At 39.3% G+C, this 18,941-nt stretch overlaps 1 protein-coding gene across 1 annotated transcript in view; it reads right to left on the reverse strand.

Moving 5' to 3' along the window:
- Window positions 1-849: 849 nt before the first annotated feature.
- Window positions 850-18,941, reverse strand: part of LOC149449684 (DENN domain-containing protein 1A-like) — a gene marked incomplete at its 5' end in the record, with an annotated part of 59,530 nt that continues 41,438 nt past the window's right edge. The window contains 3 exons of the mRNA XM_089692968.1: window positions 850-2,215; window positions 3,972-4,215; window positions 4,415-4,543. Of these exons, the coding sequence (XP_089549094.1) occupies window positions 995-2,215; window positions 3,972-4,215; window positions 4,415-4,543 (1,594 nt within the window). The remainder of the gene's footprint in view (window positions 2,216-3,971; window positions 4,216-4,414; window positions 4,544-18,941) is intronic.

The raw sequence follows: 18,941 nt of genomic DNA on the forward strand, positions 1-18,941 counted from the left end.
AATAATCAAGTCTCCTGCGCTGCTAGATAAAGCCATTTGTAAATCTCAGAGAGAAATACAACATAAAACCACTCCTATACATGTATTTCATCTGTGTATTTAACTTTCTGCCTGGAGTTCAGCTTTAAATATCCCCAGCCCCAAATTCAGCTTTAAACTCGGCCTCGCTGCCTCCACGGTTTTGTAAACATGGTCATTCCTGCTAATATGGGCACCAAAAAACTGTAGAGGGACGCCATTCTATCAGCTAAACTTAATGGCAATCTTCACCCCCAGCTGTCACCAAAACAATCCTTTTCTGAATGACATATAGATCATTTCTACATGTTATATATAGCTAAACCACTAATGTCACAAACATGACCCAGCACCGAGCACTGTCAGCTCCTGCTCTAAACACAGATATGGGACTTTTAAACAATGCATTTTTAAATCACATACGTTTTCATTTAAACTTTGTACATACCGAGATACTTAGAAAGAATGTGCACGCAAAATGCAGGAAAATAGCTATTAGAGCTTTAAATTCTATGTACAGAATCATAAACCTCATTACAACGTTTGTTTTACAGGTGGCTAAAATAGTTTTTATGATAGCATGTGCATGAACACCACAAACCACTTCCGAAGCAGCAAGTGTGGATGCTGACTAAGCAAGCAAGGTGTGTCACTGTGTTCTGCTTGAAGACCTCACATGGATGCTCATACTGCACCAGAAGCATTTTCTATTAAGACTAAAGCTCTAGTTTCAGTAGCTCCACATCAAGAATATTTCCAGTTTTTAAATAGTCAGGCAGACATAAGCAAATACGAGACATGTATATGAGCTACTTACCCAAAGAAATACAATTGTATATTAAGTCCATTGATATTAAAGCCTTTAATTGAAAATATTTAAGCCTGAAATCTATCAGCAAACACTTTCATCAGAGCTAATAAACATTGTTTACAACTGTGTTGTTTGCTTTTCAGCAAAAGTTTATGAACCTGAATCTCACTCAAATGTCTCCCACCGCTTTCGAAGCTGTTCTACTTTACCAGGAGTTGGTGTTACTGCTTGTTTGGTTTTACTGAGCAGCTCTTCGAAAGGATCCTTGGGCTGACCTGGTTTGGATGGGAGTAGAACTGGGTCTGGTAATTTAGAAGGTCTGGGAGGAATGACTGGATATTCCCTAGGCTTGCCATCTTGGGGTTTAGAGAGTGGCTGAGTCACAGGAAAAGTTCTTTGTCCTCTAGGACCGATAGCCGATGAAACATTCTGAGTTGGTTCTAAGGGTATGTGACTTTGATGTATTATTGGATTGGCTGGTGAACTTGAGGGTGCTTGACTTAAAAGACCACTTCCTGGAAAACCTGGAATAGGGCGTCGCTGACTGTGATAAAATACACTTCTGGTGAAAAGAGGGTTAGAAACAACTGGTGGAGTGAATGGTCGTGCTGTGATACCTATGATGGACACTGGCTGGTCAGGTGGCATTACTTGGATAAAAGGATTAAGTGGTGAATGTACAAATGAGGGTTGTGGGTTTGAGAAACCCAGCTGGTGAGGGAAAACTGTAGGAGCAAATTCACTTTGCAATGGAGCATAACATGGAGTATTGGAAGGATGGGCCACTTCGGAGCTCTGGATATTCCCAGCAACAGTAGGCAAGCTTTCGCTCTGCCTTTGATCTGTTTTTAAAGGATCCAAAAGACTTAGAATATCATCATTTAGGTAAACATCTGTGGAAACTTTGACAGGTTGCAGAAGGTCCATAGAACTGGAATCAGGAACTTGTCTGTTGCTGTCGGCTGCTAGCACTTCCGCAAAAGACCCTGTTGCTGTTTGAAGAGGGAAGCCCATACTTTCCCCAAGTGAATGTTTCCCTGGCTCTGTCAATGCTGGAGCATTCTGCTGTTTAGATTGTCTGGGTGCTGGTGGAGGTGGGACAATACCCAGCTCTGGAGTCTTCCTTCCATGTGGTCGTGGGATTGTGATACTGCTTTGGTTGCTGCTGAATGGTCCCTCTTTTTCTATAGCAAATGATATAATCTCTCTTTGTGGGGTGCTTGTGTCACTTCGGGGGAAGGTCTGGTATCTTTCAGGTGAAGTTTGAATGTACTTATTTGGAATTGCCATATCATCCTGCCCCATGCCCCACAATTTGTTGTAATGATGGTTGTGCTTCATTGTTGGCATCAAACGATTTCTCTCTGGGACTGTAAGATCCATTCTCTGTCAAAGGAGATTGTGTTAACATTTATAAAATAAAGCCAATTAAAATATTTTGCTCAGAATTAAAACATTTAAAAAGTATAATTTGAAGGGCTATCACTCTACCACAATCCTAGAAGAGATTTGTGGCAGATACTTATCTCTCTTATTTTCTCTGCTGATTTGTAACTGGCTAAAGAGTTACTGCTGTAAGGGACTACAAGGCTTATCTAGGCAGATACAAATCAATGGACTGTAAAGTCATCAGCAGCTGCAAGAAAGCACATCTAAAAGTCCCTGTGTGGCAGTTTAAAGTGTCATAAATCCATTTACTATGTGGTGCACAAGCAAAGTAAAAAAGGATTTTTTTTTTGTTTCTTGAGCAAGCCAAATCCTCCATTTGTACCTCACATGATTCCCCTCCCAAACATTGCAACCTAGAGAGTTTCAGCAGCTGAGGCAGTGTTGTCAGCCCACAAAGCAGTGGGCGGGGCTAGGTGTTGCAGCTACTGATTATTAATGTTTCAGGTTTTTGAATCAGCACCAACAATACTGATAACCACTTCTCATCCCATACCCTACATGAGGGTGACAACACTGCCCTGAACCCAAGAACAGTGCAGCAATGTTATCATTCCATCACATAAAGCTGCATGAGGTGGACTTCATTGGTAGAACCACCAGGTATTTGTGTGACTACTGGATAACTGTAAATGCAGATGGACTTATAGTTAGGCAAATGCAGCACATATTTTTTTCCAATGGGGAGGGGGGGGGACATAACTATATTTTAAATAACATGAGTTGCTATTAAAGTTGGTGATTCTGCAGCTATCTTCAAACACTGCAAGTCAATTACTTAGCGTCTGAGCTACAAATCGCTTGGAATTTCAACAACACATACTGTACCCCTTATTGACTGCAACTCACTTTTACTTGGCTATCAAAATGCTAAGGAGAGCAATTCTGTAGCTGCAATAAAATAACAGTATGTCTGGGCCAAGACTGACCTTACACAGCCCAAAACCCTTCAGCTGACTGTACCAGCAGTTGCCTGTGGACCTCCATTCATCTCTAAAATGAATTAGAGGAATTAGAGGGATTCTGCGAATGCCAGACCAGGTCTGGCAATTGGAATTCCAAAAATGCATATGGTTGAATTTATAGTTTACTAATTTGAAGACCTGCCCCAGTATATGCCATGTGCTGTAGGAACCTCCAGAGATGAAGAATGGCCCACAAACAGTCACTGTCAGCTGTCAACATCTGAGAGTTAGCATGAACTGAGTGCTAGTGCTAGATTATCAGTTTCATGCCCGTGCAAAGTAAAACATACAATTTATGGAAGATGGCCATCAATCCTGAAATAGCTGTATGTGGTTTTGAGCATATAGATTCATAATATTAGGTTGTATCTGTGGTGTAAGCCAACATTTCTGGATGCTCAGTTGACCCAATAGAAAGAAGGAATAAGTTGAGGGGGTACTCATTTCCCTAAGCCATTCCATGATTGTAATGTTATTATTACTGACTTACCGAATTAGGTTGATTTGTTTTTATCAACACAGATGAGTCATCATTCAAGGTTTTATTTATTATAATACTATTGCCAACCAGAAAGCAGAGCAGCTTGGAACAACAGTCTACTTTTAAATAAAACATTAGTGTTCAGGTTGGTATTTCTCATAAATACCTCTCATTTTAGCATCCTTCACTGCATAGCTACTAAACATTGTAATTTATTTTTTTCATGTGGTACCATGAATTGTATGCACACCTGATAATCAAATGTGAAGTGGTCTTCATGGTCTTCTTTGGGAGTTCTGAGATCTTCAAGACTCTTGGCTTGACTCAGAAGTGGTGGCTGTGATTCTATACCTATATTACTAAAAATATCCTCAAGAAGATTTATATCTGTATTTGGTTGCTCTTGTTCAGTCATTGAGTCGCTCTCCTTTTCTGGGCTAATCATTTCATCACCATCGGGGTCTGATTCCTTCAAGGTTCGATATTGCTGAGGCCTAGCAAGTGCAAATAACATGGGTTAGTGCTTCTCAAAAACAATATATAACTTATCCATAACATTAAGAATATATTATTCAGTTATCATTATCATTTAGTTCTCAATAACATTTCTGTACTGAATTTCTAAATTTAAATACAAAGTCAGTACAAAGTGCTCTACATATTCTGAAAGAAGAGATAGTTGAAGACAGAGACCATTCAAAAGGAGCAGAGAAGATAAAGTTTTCAGAAAAGGCAGACACAGGATCCTCCTCCTGCAGGAACTCATCATCAGAAGAATCTTCAGAAAGGAAGACAGTATAGTGGCGTGTGGGCTTCACAACGCTGAGAAAATAGGAAAAGGAGGCAGTTAGTCCTCAAGAAATTTAACAAAGCATGATACATGATTTTGAGATCTTTGTCTCTGGACAACATAAAGGATTTCTGGCAATGTACGCATAGTAGCGATTTTTATTCCTGTGTCCCCACTGGGATTCATCCTCCCTATTTAATCTGGTGTTCACTATAAACCCTCATGCACACTTGACTTTTTTACTGCTGGTGTTTTTGGCTTTTGATGTTTTTTTCTACAGCTAGTAAACCCCCCAGTATGTTATCCTATGTGTTCATGCACACATAGACTGTAATCAACATTTTGGTTGTTTTTTGGCTGGAAAAAACCCCCAGGACTAGTGGGTTTCTAGAGGAGTTTTTTAGCTGCAAAAACACTCTAATGCTGAAAAATGCTAAGAAACTCACATTTTTAACACGAGTTTACACAGCTAACATTACCAGCGTTATTAAAACTTCAAGTGTGCATGAGGGCTAACAGGAAAAGAGAGTGATGGGAAAACAAAAATGTCTTCACCAGGAAGAGAATAGAGAAGAATCTGACACTGGGGGCACTTCTACGGATGAGGATATCCCCTCATTTTGGAGATTTCCTCTAACTTCCTGCTTCCCCAGCACAAAAACTGAAGATATATCTCCTCAATGGGACATAGCCAGCAAAAAACCCCACAGAAGTTATAAATACAGATTCTATCCAGAGCTAAAAATAAACTTTAAACTTTACATACACATTAATGCAAAAAAGAGATTCCCCAACACTATTTAATTTTGATTGTTTAGTCCCCCACAGAAAAAAAAAAAAAAAAAAAGAAACTTTTTCGTTGTACATGCATGTTAAGACTCTCCAGCCAAATCATTTCAAAGATTTTGGTAGGGTCAGGCAGCACGTGACTCATTTGAGGATAAGGAAATGTCTAATCACCTTATATGAGACATCTGTAATCTACAGCATGACTGCTAAACACCCATTACAGAACAATACATGTATACAAGAGATAATTGACATAATATATCAATGTATCTATAATAAGAGATGTCTGAATGAATCTACAGCTACTGCTAAGAACAAATCTGCACTTTAAAATTACATTCAGAAAGTGTTAGTTATTTGTGAATTATTGTCTGTCATATGTTTCTACTGTATTGTATAGGGATAAAGGTGATCCTTAATATATCCTACATCATAGCAATATAATATAATGAAATAACAATAATAAGAGTGTTTAAATTAGTTAATACATATATACATTATCCTAGATTAAGGTCTATTACATTAGACATGGCTATTATTGCTAGCATATATCATTAAGTGAATATATTTTACTCCATTAGCAGCTAAGATGGCTTCTGCAGCTACCAAAGGCTTATGCAAGATATTTTATGTAAGTTGTTAAAAACTGCCGAGTAATGATGAATGTTTGATAAAATGTCTCGTTAGGATATTCTGAAGTGTGGTAGACAAATATTCTGGAGTGCAACTGATAAGCATAAAGGTGGGCAACAAGCCATAAAAAACCCTATAAAAGTATGGACTGTAATCAATCTAATCAGAGCATCTGATGGGCAGGGCATGGGTGCTCTCATACAGCTGTATTATCAATAAATATATGATTCGGAGCTCTCGTCTGCAAGGTTGTTCATTTCAGGCTTAAATCAGTATGTTTTTTGTTATTTTCCTGAGTGCCAAATTCTCTAGGTCTTTAAGTGTCAGTGTTGTAAAATCTGGGTCCCAGTTTATCTGTGTACCATTCTCCTGCTCTGCATGTCTCAATAAGCCACTGTTCTAGACCTCCACATGTTGATGTGCCATTGTTCAAGGCCTCCATGTGTGAATGTGCTTAGTTCTATGCCTCCACTTTGCAAAGTATGCCTTTGTTTAGGCCTCTATGAGTAAATGTGCCATTGTTCTAGGTGTCCATATGCCATTGTTCTAGGTCTGCACCTGTGAATGCTCCATTGTTCTATGTACACACATGTGCATGTGCCATTATTTTAGGTTTGCACGTGTCATTGTTCTTGGCCTGTATATGTCAATGTATCAGCCATGCCAGTGTGCAGGGACCAGAAATATTATTAAACATCATTCTCTAGTTACAAAAAGAGTAGCACTATACCTTCTATGTCTGGAAATATATATGAACTCCCTCAATTCTGATACATGAACAAGATAATGAACCAATTGAAATATTTGCATAATGAGACATGTACAACAATAACAACAATGATTCTTGCATAAATATAATTTTTTCTATCAACTATCTAATGCAATTCAATTAATCAGTTGGACATCTGAGATCAGAACGATTCAACACTTGGCACCTTACTGCCACTCTGCTAAGAGCCTTGGATCCTGTAAGACAGCCTGCAGGACAGGAGCAGTGTTAAAAATCTCAGGACTGTCCCACAAACATTCAGGATGCTTGGTAGCTATGAGAATGCCCAACTGCAACCATAGTCTATATTGAAGGTAATGAATTCATGATGTGGAGATATTGAGGTGTTGAATACCCTAAACAAAAGTGTCTATAAAGTAAGATATTTGGGAAATACTCAAAAAAGCAGGTATAATATGACTGCAGGTGAATTCAGAACTTCAGACAAAGTGGCAGATTGATTTATGGGTTCTGCATGTATTTTTGCATTTCAGATCAGGTGGAGGTATACAAATGATATGCATTCAGAACTTTAAAGTTTAGGCAGGCAATGTGGGGTATACTGCATGCAGTGGGGGTGGATCTAGCATGTCATCCTAGATTCGGCACTGATATGGATGGGTGTTTTAGAGGAGATGGGTTTTTCTTTTTTTAAATGAAGAGGTTAGGAATGCTGTGGTTACAAAAGTTTGTGGAATCCCTTGCTGCTATCTATATAGTTTTATTTTTTACATTGAAATAACAGCTCCAGTTTTCCTGAATCCTACTACACCCATTACAAATAGTTATTATAACAGCTGCCTACAACTGTCAGAGCTCTTCCAAGTGGCTCCTTTAACGATCTTTTCATAAATCAAAACTCACTGTAGTCTTGAATCTCATGACCATGTTCTGACATGTCTAAGATCTCTTCAAACACTAAGGGGCTCATTCACAGTGCAGATCAGGTATTGCTATCTGGTTTACTCACAGAGCATCTGCATTTAACAACTAATTTGAAAAATGCAAGGTGCGGTGTGAAGCCTGTAGGGAACACCCGCTGATTGGAGGAGAGTTTGGTCACATGACTTTGACAAGTCATGCAACCAGGCTGACTTCCCTACCAAAACATTTTGTTTCTATTCCTTGAAACTAATGGAGCTGAGGTTGTGATTTTTTTTTTTTTTCTAACAGCAGCATATGGACGCAGTAAGGGCTGCTGTAAGGACTACTGCTTTAAAGATGTGCCTCTAAGAGACTGATTGTACACAACCACAAATTATTAACACTGCTTGATTTGATGGGACTTTTGGAGCTAAACTATCATTAATTACTGTAAAAAAAAAATAAAATACCTGACTTTATACTATATGGAAGTTTTTACATTTGCCATGAGTTTTCCTATACATTAATCTTGAAGAAAGCAGAATTCTTCATCAAGCCAAAATTGAAGAAGTTATATTGTATCAGTCTATAATTTTTTTTAAGCAAGGCGTAAAACTCCTAGAAAACTTAAACATTTTCTACTACTGACATATTTTATTTTTGCGCTAAGCTCAGTATGTCAAACACACGTCGTTATTGATCGAGGCCACTGCCCATAATGCACTGCATGTTTCCTCTCTGTCCAAGTGTTCACCCTCCTTGTGTTAACACCTGCATGTGACACTAGTGACAGCTTGCTTCTCTTTAAATGCCATGTCAGACACACATCCTGCTATAGCCGCGGGTAGCGTGGGGCCTGTGTGCATTATTACAACGGCATGAGTTTATTTTTAATGAGGACGATATGCATGGTGAGAATGAACGGACAGCCCTGCCTCACATCAAATTGGGCAGAAACAGGAATCACTGACAAATGTAGATATTTCAAATTTAATTGACATTTAAATTTAAATCATAAGATTAAAACTAGGTAGTAGAATAAAACACAACTTGCATTTACGGAACATTACTGCTTGAGGTACTATTATTTGAAATAAATGCTGATTACTGTAGAACAATAAACATGTTCCGCTGAGGAGGGAGGAGACCGCTTTAAATTACAGTTGTAGTGACAGCAATCAAATATGAGCTTGCAGAAGGAGTGTAGTCAGAATAATGAAAGATGATTTCTAATGGGTCAGCATGAGATTCTACACATTGAGCTTAAAGCGTATCTAAACACAGGAACCAAAATGTAATATAGTACAGCTTACCAGTCCTTAGATGGAGTCACTGCATTTGTTTTCTTTTTTCAGAATTTTTTTTTTAACATAGTTGAGACACAAGTCCATCTTATTCAACCAATAGAAAAAATAAATAAATAACCTATGTACGCAATCCTATACCCACAGTTGATCCAGAGGAAGAAAAAACAAATCCTTCCTGACCCCAAGGAGGCAATCAAATATTCCCTGGATCAAGACTCTCTAGTGCTATTACTTGTAAATGCTAATATCCAGCTATATTTTGTGTATTTGGGAAAGCATCCAGATCTTTTTTTAAAACAATCCAGAGTTTTTTCTTTATTATTATCCAGTGATCCTGCCAGTAGTACACTTTTTTTCCCTAGGGTGACAATGCTTGCTCACTGTAGTACTGTATTTACAGAGAAGCAGTGGTAGAAAAAGACTAAGGTAGGCCATTGATGATGCAATTTTCTTTGCTGAAATCACGGTTTTATTGTAGTCACTGGCACTAAAAAGCTGACATGCTGGTCATACCAAAGTTGATTGATAGATCAACTTACTCTACCTGCTCCATACAGGAATCGAATCTCAGCTGGTTCAGCAGCAGATTCGAACCATCTATGGCTGGGATAAAGAACCACTCTCTCTCTCCGCTTCTGCATAGCAAACTGTATCGGGAATCTTAGAGATAGCTGGAACAATGCAACTGGTTATTTACACCTTGGCATTTTTCAGCTTGTTTTGCTACGCCTTGACTATGGCTCAACTTGTAGAATACTTTCTAATTGTCCCTGTTCACAATTGCTGCCCTAAGCTCAAAAAAGAATATTTGCCTCCTGTGATGGCTATTTTGGGCCTATAATAATTTTCACCTTCTTGGGCCTACAATAATTTTTAATATTAATGTGAACTTCTGATAGGGGTCTAAATTCCTGTAACTTATTTACCATCTGTTATATCACCTCAACCCCCCCCCCCCCAAAGGTTTCCTGTAGAAGTTTATGACAGTAAGGAAATGAATAAGCCACGGAGTCGTCATTTCTAACACCTCCTAGGGAGTATTTTCATAGACTTTCCTGTGGGAACTGGCTTTAAAGGAGATATGCTTTGCTGGACATTGGCCTATCCTAAATTACAGTTGGCCAATGTTTTTCACAAATCACAGAGCCCCCCTTTGAACAGAAATGGACTGGAACAGATTGAAGGGGTGGGACTACCTGGAATGGAGGGGGGAGGGGGTATAAAAGTATGCCATTGCTCTGGTTCTGCCTCTGTTTCCCTTGCCTCTGGAAGCCCAGTCATCAGAATGTCTGCGTAATGTATTATTCTGTTTTTCTTTTCTGTAACTTTATTTCTTGTAGTCTTTCTTTGTATTGGTAACATTCTGCATTATATTTTTGTTGCATTTGATTAATAGAAAGCTTCCTTGCTGTGTAAATAAATTAGATCTTTATTTATTTGCAGTTGTTATCCTTTAATATTAACACTATTGGTAATAGCCACATGAGGATTGGCTAAATTCAGGTATAGACAAAAGGTTATAATGGCTTATTACATTTATAATCTGTATAGAACCAAGTAAATAAGTGTTGTGGCAAAACAGCCAACACACCCCAAAGGGGAAAATGCATGTTATTGCATCTGAAAAACTCCTCATCCCCTAGAACCGCTCTCCTCCATTTGCAAAGCTCAGGAAACAAATGCCAAAAGCTTGATACATGTTTAAAAGTGTCTGCACAAAGTTTGGAAATTCAAATTGAACAAATTATGAAAAATGCATACAGTATGGCATACATTGTAATCCACACCTTCTCCACAAGTAATAATTTCCAGGAAAATACCTTCTAGATGGTTTAGGTGCCCTGCCACTTTGCAACACTTGTACCCCTCCTCCCTTAACACTTGCTGGCACTGCTTACATTATAAAGTTACCTACCTCACAGCTGGTACAATTATGTTAATACTAAACTTTTTTGGAAAAAAGTCTTTTAGGTGTAACACAAGATACACTCTGTTGAGCTCTCTGAATAACCAGATAGCGCTGCTGTCTATGCTATAAAGCTTGCTAGTGAAAATGAAAAATAATATACTTGGACACTGATAGCGGTATGAACCCTTATTTGGCCCAGTGGAGCCATGAACAACAAATTGCATATGGAGAGTCAGGTGGCAGGAGACAATAACCAAGACAACTCCTTTCTATATACCTGCTAAGGTTGGTCCATGTTTCTATTGTCAGATTCTTCCAAGTCCCTGCTTTTTTTTTTTAGCGAATACCTTTACACTGCCACTCATATCACTGTCCTCTCTCCCTGTGACAGCAGTATGGGGAGACATTCCCTGTACTAGCTGTCACTTTTTGAAAACAGCGCAGCCATGCAGAGTTCTGTGAATGAATGAACTACAAGTACCGACAGTCTTTGTGGTTGTCGGTTTGTAGTTCTCAATTAAATAACACGGTGCTCCTGAGCTCTGTGGTAGTTCATTGATTCTTCCAATCACAGTGTATCTGCTTGCCTGTATGAGGTACGAGCACACAGATACACTGGAGTCCTGAATGGTACCAGTGATCTGCTGATCGTTGGTGTCATGCTTTCAAGCAAAAAAAAAAAAAAAGAGTCATTTATTTATTAAAAAAGTGAACTCATCCTTTAAAGCATATCTAAAGCCAAAACCAAAAATGTAATATAATGCAGCTTACTGAATCTTGCATGTGATGGCTGCATTAATTAAATTTTTAGGCTGTTTTTCCTGTATTTTCAGCTGCTGATGCAGCCAGTAAGTCTGGTATTTTTCATCCTTTAATCCAACATCTTTAAAGTGGAACAAAAGTTGAAAAATAAAATTGACCAGGCAGGCTCTTCATTGGTGAAGAGACATGCAAGATTGTGCAATAAAATACACTTACCGATTCATTCACAATCTCCTGTAGAATGTACACTGAGCTGCACATGTGCAGCTCAGTTTACATTCTGGAATAACTGCACTACTATGCATGCATGAGAGTAATGTCAATCTGCGCCGGCCAGCACCCGGAGGAAGATGCCAGAAAGGGACCTCACAAGTGCTGGACCTAAAGTAAGGCATTTTGTCTGAAGATCTGCTTTAACATACCAAGCTGTCCAGCAAAAATTGCAATTAGAGGAACTAAACAAACCATTTAACACTGATAGGGGTACTTACAGTGGTCACAATTTATTCATTCATGTAAAGACAAAGGGAATACAAAAAGATTGCTTTAACTGCTCAAAAGAGATCTGCATTCATTTGTTAGTCAAGGCCATCCAATTTTATTAGTACATCTAACACTGCTCTCTTTTTAGTGGACAGCGATGCTATCCAAGGGTGGCGACATCCGAAGACAGGAAGTGTGGTACTGGCTGGATCACCAGGTGAAAATAAAGGAACAAACGCCAAAAAAACAAATGCAGTCACCACATTTAAGGATTGGTTACCTGCAATATATACATTTTTTTTTTGCTTTAATTATCTACCTTGACAGTGTTAAAAAAACATAATGTTTTGTCAAGTTCACTTTTATTGTACATTACGTACTCTAATGTAACATGCCACAATCTACAATGTTCTATTCTTCTTAAAACGGATCAATTATTTACCTAAAGAAAAGGTTATCTTCAGTGAAAAAATGTGTGCCAAACATACTTGCAAAACTCAATTTCCTATAAGTCAAAGATGACTACAACCCCTCTAGCCTCCCTATTGAGAAATGGGGCCAACTATCATATGAGAAGACCAAAAGGGAGGCTCAGGTGGTAAATACACTGAAGCCAGCTGAACGTTTACAGGAAAAGTCAAAATTTGCATACAACGTCAACTGTCTATATCTTTGGACCTGGTGGCTCCTCTGACATGTGGTTTTCAGAGGTATTCTCTGCTTATGCATTTTTCATCATATTCTCAGTTCAGATTGTCAAGGTTTGTGACAAATTCACACTGACAATGTTTCACTTAATCTACCCCTAATTATTCTGCCATAAATCATACATTTTCCCCCTACAGGTCTTCATATTGTTAAAATGGCTGCTTTCAATGTAAAAGTATATATTGTTTGCCTGAATATACCACCTGAACATTGTCCAGGAAAAATATTACAAGGACTGTGGTTTGGTAAAGACTCGAACTAAAAATGATTCTGGTTAAAAAGCAGCAGCAGTTTAATAAAACAAAAGGTATAGAAGAAAACAGGCATGCTCCACCAAATGCAGAGACATTTTGTACAGTCTAGATCAGCAATGGGCAAACTACGGCCCGGCGGACCTTTTAATCCGGCCCGCGGAGCGTGATACTGTCAGGATGGCTGTCAGGATGTGTGTAGGCGGGGCAGCGTGACGAACGTGAGAGGAGCTAGGCTCCTCTCACAGTCCTCACTGAAGACCGGTGTAGCATGAAAATCTGTCTCCTATGTGGATCTGTCCCCTTCGACGTATCTGCGCATGTGCCGGAGATCGCCGATCGGCTGCTAATGCCTGAAACTGGCACATGCGCAGATACGTCAAGGGGGACAGATCCTCATAGGAGACAGATTTTCATGCTACACCGGAACGGCGCGGGAACACGGCGAGAGGAACGCGTGGAGCAAAGGTAAGTGAATTGACACAGGGGGGACTTGGGGACTTAATATGGGGGATGAATTAATATGGGGAATGAATTACTATATGGGGGATGAATTACTATGGGGGATGAATTACTATATGGGGGATGAATTACTATGGGGGATGAATTACTATATGGGGGATGAATTACTATGGGGGATGAATTACTATATGGGGGATGAATTACTATATGGGGGATGAATTACTATATGGGGGATGAATTACTATGGGGGATGAATTACTATGGGGGATGAATTACTATATGGGGGATGAATTACTATATGGAGGATGAATTACTATATGGGGGATGAATTACTATGGGGGAATATTACTATACTTACTATGGATGACATATACACATCATTCATCTACTCTTGGTCCGGCCCCCGGGTCCAATATATGAACCCATTGCGGCCCTCAAGTCAAAAAGTTTGCCCACCCCTGGTCTAGATCATCACAAAACCTCAAAAGGACAAGCCAATGCATTTTGGAAGTTTTAGTAAGTCCATTGATTAGGGGTATATGAATAATTATAATAGCGGTTCTGTATTCATAAATTGTATAATGCCAAAATTATTATTTAAAACAGATTTATAACTTTTTTTTAGCATTGTATAATTAGATATCAGAGCCTGATGCCAGATCACAGTGAATCTGTCTGAGAGAGGCAATTTGTAAACCAGTAAGTTTCCAGATAAAACAAGTAGTGCAAAGCAATTAAAATGCCCCTTCTAGAGAACAGTAGGCTGTGAGAAAAGTCAGGGTAAGTAGCACTTGATGGATAAACTAATGATCTCAGCAAACAGAACAAATGGATTGATTCCTAGAATTGCAGCAAGCAGCAATCTGTGGGTTCAAACAAAGTCAAGTGAAGAGGCAAACTACCACTGTTAGCATCACAGAAAGAACACAGAAGATGAGCCACGAGCCGCAGTGAAGTAAGAACAGCAGGTACACACCACCCACCAATGAGCTAAAGTTCAGGTAGTGATGGTCTTTATCCCAGCTTCATGAATTGTTATCTTTTAATACACAAATACGACCTAGCTGTATTTCAGGCTCCTGTTAGTCAATCACAGCCCATATCTGTTACAGGCTCCTGCTGTGCAATAGGTTCAATGGCCAAGCACTCAGGAATGGGTGAATATTTTGGTAGCCAAATGTCACCTGCCCTCTTCTATTACCCCTATTGGCAGTAACATCTGTTGGACTTGTTGAGTAAGTAAAGTGTGCCAGCTACGAAATATCTCAATGTACAAAGTTGAAACCGGCCCCCTCTATAGCTCTGCCCTATGTAAGATCAAATCTGCACTTCATCGATGCTCTTCTGAACTATATTCATAAAAGTAAATCATGCAGATAGATATATCATTGGCCAAAGGGAGGGGAAGCTGTGGGAACAGGGGAAAGAACTTTCCGTGGCCTGTGCTTAAATGTTGTATCTTAATGACACACTACAATCACTACCTATAGAGTGTTTTTATTGGTTGGGTATGTCCCCAAAATGACAGCAATTATGTGTACGGTTTCATTCTACTTGACTGCCTGCATGGTAAAATGCATCTCGGATTCACCATAATGAGGTCTAAATCATGTTACTGCATCATAAAAATGCTGACAGAAAGGTACTCTTATCATATTGGCTTGATCGTCACTACATACCAAATATAGATGTAGAATTATAGTGAACACCCTTCTTTCATGTTAAAAGATGTTTGTCACAATAAAATATGTTTGTAACTCTATCAGTTCCTCTGGATTTACTGTAGGATTGTATATATGGTGGTTTTCTATGTGTTTCTTTTTTTTCTAATGATTAAACTAGATAGACTTGTGTCTTTTTGCAACCTGACTACCTATGTAGCTATATTCAGGGGGAGGGACAACAAGATGCATTAAAAAGCTGTCAAGTCACAAAATGTGTTACATTTATTAAATAAATAGCTGAGCAATTATGACATTTTACTTTAATCTAGGGCATGTGTGCTCAACCTGTGGCCCTCAATGTGTTGTGGAACTACAAGTCCCATGAGGCATTGCAAGGCTAACAAATTACATAGTTACATAGTTAGTCTGGCTGAAAAAAGCCAAAAGTCCATCCAGTTCAAGCAAAAAAAAAAAAATATATATAATCGTATACCCACATTTGATCCAGAGGAAGGCAAAAAAATCCCCTGCAAAGCATGATCCAATTTACTCCTGCTGGGGAAAAAAATCCTTCCTGATCCCCCCAGAGGCAATCGGATATTTCCTAGATCAACTTTACCTATAAATGTTAGTAACCAGTTACAGTGAAGGAAATAAATATCTAATCCCCTGCTGGTTTTGAATGTTTGCCCACTCACAAAGAAAATATCAATCTAAAAATCGAATGGTAGGTGTATTGTAACAAAAAATTCAAAATGCATGTCTAACAAATTATGCACTGCTTTGCATGTTCATGAGGGAAATAAGTATTTGATCATCCTCACAAAACACGACTTAGTACTTGGTGGCAAATCCCTTGCTGGCAATCACAGCGGTCAGACATTTCCTGTAGTTGGCCACCAGGTTTGCACACATCTCAGGAGGTATTTTGGCCCACTCCTCTTGGCAGATTCTCTCCAAGTCATTAAGGTTTGGTGGCTGACGTTTGGCAACTCGAACTTTCAGCTCCCTCCACAGATTTTCAGTCGGATTAAGGTCTGGAGACTGGCTAAGCCACTCCAGGACCTTAATGTGCTTCTTCTTGAGCCACTCCTTTGTTGCTTTGGCCGTGTGTTTTGGGTCATTGGCATGCTGGAACACCCATCCACGACCCATTTTCAATGCCCTGGCTGAGGGAAGATGGTTCTCACCCAAGAATTGATGGTACATTGCCCCGTCCATCGTCCCTTTGATGCGGTGCAGTTGTCCTGTCCCCTTAGCAGAAAAACACCCTCAGCAGAATGTTTCCACCACCATGTTTGACAGTTGGGATAGTGTTCTTGAGGTCATAGGCAGCATTCCTCCTCCTCCAAACATGGCGAGTTGAGTTGATGCCTAAGAGCTCAATTTTGGTCTCATCTGACCAGAACACTTTCAACCAGTCCTCCTCTGCATCATTCAGATGTTCAGTGGCAAACTTCAGATGGGCCTGGACATGTGCTTTCTTGAGCAGAGGGACCTTGCGGGCACTGCAGGATTTCAATCCTTGTCGGCGTAGTGTTACCAATTGTTTTCTTGGTGACTGTGGTCCCAGCTGCCTGGAGATCATTGACAAGATCCTCACGTGTAGTTCTGGGATGATTCCTCGCTGTTCTCATGATCATTGACACCCCACGAGGTGAGATCTTGCATGGTGCACCAGACCTAGGGAGACTGACAGTTGTTTTGTGTTTCTTCCATTTGTGAATGATTACACCAACAGTTGCCACCTTCTCACCAAGTTGCTTGCCGATAGTTTTGTAGCCCAGTCCAGCCTTGTGTAGGTCTACAATCTTGTCCCTGACATCCTTGGACAGCTCTTTGGTCTTTGCCATGGTGGAGAGTTTGGAATCTGATTGTTTGATTGTTCCTGTGGACAGGTGTCATTTATACAGGTAACAAAATGAGATTAGCAGCACTCCCTTTAAGAGACTGCTTCATATATCAGCTTGTTACCTGTATGAAAGACACCTGGGAGCCAGAAATCCTGCTGAATGATAGGGGATCAAATACTTATTTCCCTCATGAACAAGCAAATCAGTGCATAATTTATTAGACATGTATTTCTTTTGAATTTTTGTTGCTATTCTGTCTCTCAATGTTACAATACACCTACCATTTTATTTTTAGACTGATCATTTTTTTGTGAGTGGGCAAACATTCAAAATCAGCAGGGAATACAATACTTATTTCCTTCACTGTATATTCTGTGTATTTAAGAAAGAATACAGACCAATCCACTGAGCTGGCCAGAACCAACTCTTTAGGGTTTTAGGGTCCACATTTTCACAGATCTCACTGTGAAGAAACCATTCTGTATTTGGAGATTAAATCTCTTTTCCTCCAGACATAAAGAGTGCCCCCTTGTCCTCTGTGATGACCTCAGGGTGAATAGCTCTACACTGAGTTCATTATATAAACCACTGATGTACTTATACATGTTGATCATATCTCCCCTTAATCTCCTCTTCTCAAAAGAGAATAAATTCAGTTCCTCTAACCTTTCCTTATAGCTGATCTCCTCCATGCCTCGTATCAGTTTGGTTGCCCTTCTCTGTACTTTCTCCAGTTCCCCAATGTTCTTTTTGTGAATTGGTGCCCAAAACTGAACTGTATATTCCAGATGAGGAACTAATGATTTGTACAGGGGTAATATGATATCTCTCTCTCTGGAGTCTATATCTCTTTTAATACAAGAGAGGATTTTGCTCGCTTTAGAAACCGCAGCTTGGCATTGCATGCCATTATTAAGATTGTGATCTACCAGAACTCCCAGATCCTTCTCCACCATTGATCCCCCAGTTGTACCCCCCTAGTATGTATGATGCATGCATATTCTTAGACCTCAAGTGCATAACCTTACATTTATCAACATTAAACCTCATTTGCCACATAGTTGCCCAATCAAACAGTGCATTGAGGTCGGCTTGTACGTTGAAGACATCCTGTAAGGACGTTATTCCACTGCACAGCTTGGTGTCATCTGCAAAGACTGAAATGGGATTTTTAAGCCCAGACCCTATAATGTTTATAAATATATTAAAAAGTAAGGGTCCCAACACTGAACCCTGGGTACACCGCTGATGACATCAGACCATTCAGAGTATGAATCATTAACTACTACTCTCTGAATACGATCTTTTAGCCAGTTTTCTATCCATTTACATACAGATTATTCCAAGCCCATAGACTTTACCTTACACATTAGCAGTGTGTGGGGAACTGTGTCAAACGCTTTTGCAAAATCCAAGTATATCACCACCACAAAAATGGAAAGAATAGGTAGATAGTGAGCACACAAGCAGAAGCAGCAGCTCGCACAAAAGGATAACCCTTTATATCCTCAAAATGATAAAAAAGGAAAGAAAGTGCAGCACTCATAAAGAAGTATGGTGATGAAGAATATCTCAATGCTATAGCGTTATAAAATGAATAGCTGAATACAAGAACTGGTGAGTGTAAGTGAATAAGCATAGGTGAAGCGCCCTGAAACGGCGCTATAGTGAGCAAATTAATAATATAAAACTTTGCCACGCTGAAATGACAGCGCAGAAAGTGACAAAAAAACAATTCTTGACAGTAGGTGAACAATCAAGTAAATATATCAATTAAATTGAATGATAAATAATTCCAAATATAAAGTCCAAAGGAAGTGATTATGATGGCAAGTGATGCGTGAATTTGTGACAAATCCTTCTTTATAATGCACTCACCAGAAGCACATATTCAATACGCATTGAAATCAAATGACTTTAGCTCCTCCACAGGTCAGCCTCATCCACCTCCATACACAGTATAAGGAATAAGCACA

Source organism: Staurois parvus, unplaced genomic scaffold, assembly GCF_062004578.1.
Source record: "Staurois parvus isolate SC_StPar_1 unplaced genomic scaffold, SC_StPar_1.0 ptg000608l, whole genome shotgun sequence".
Classification (NCBI taxonomy): domain Eukaryota; kingdom Metazoa; phylum Chordata; class Amphibia; order Anura; family Ranidae; genus Staurois; species Staurois parvus.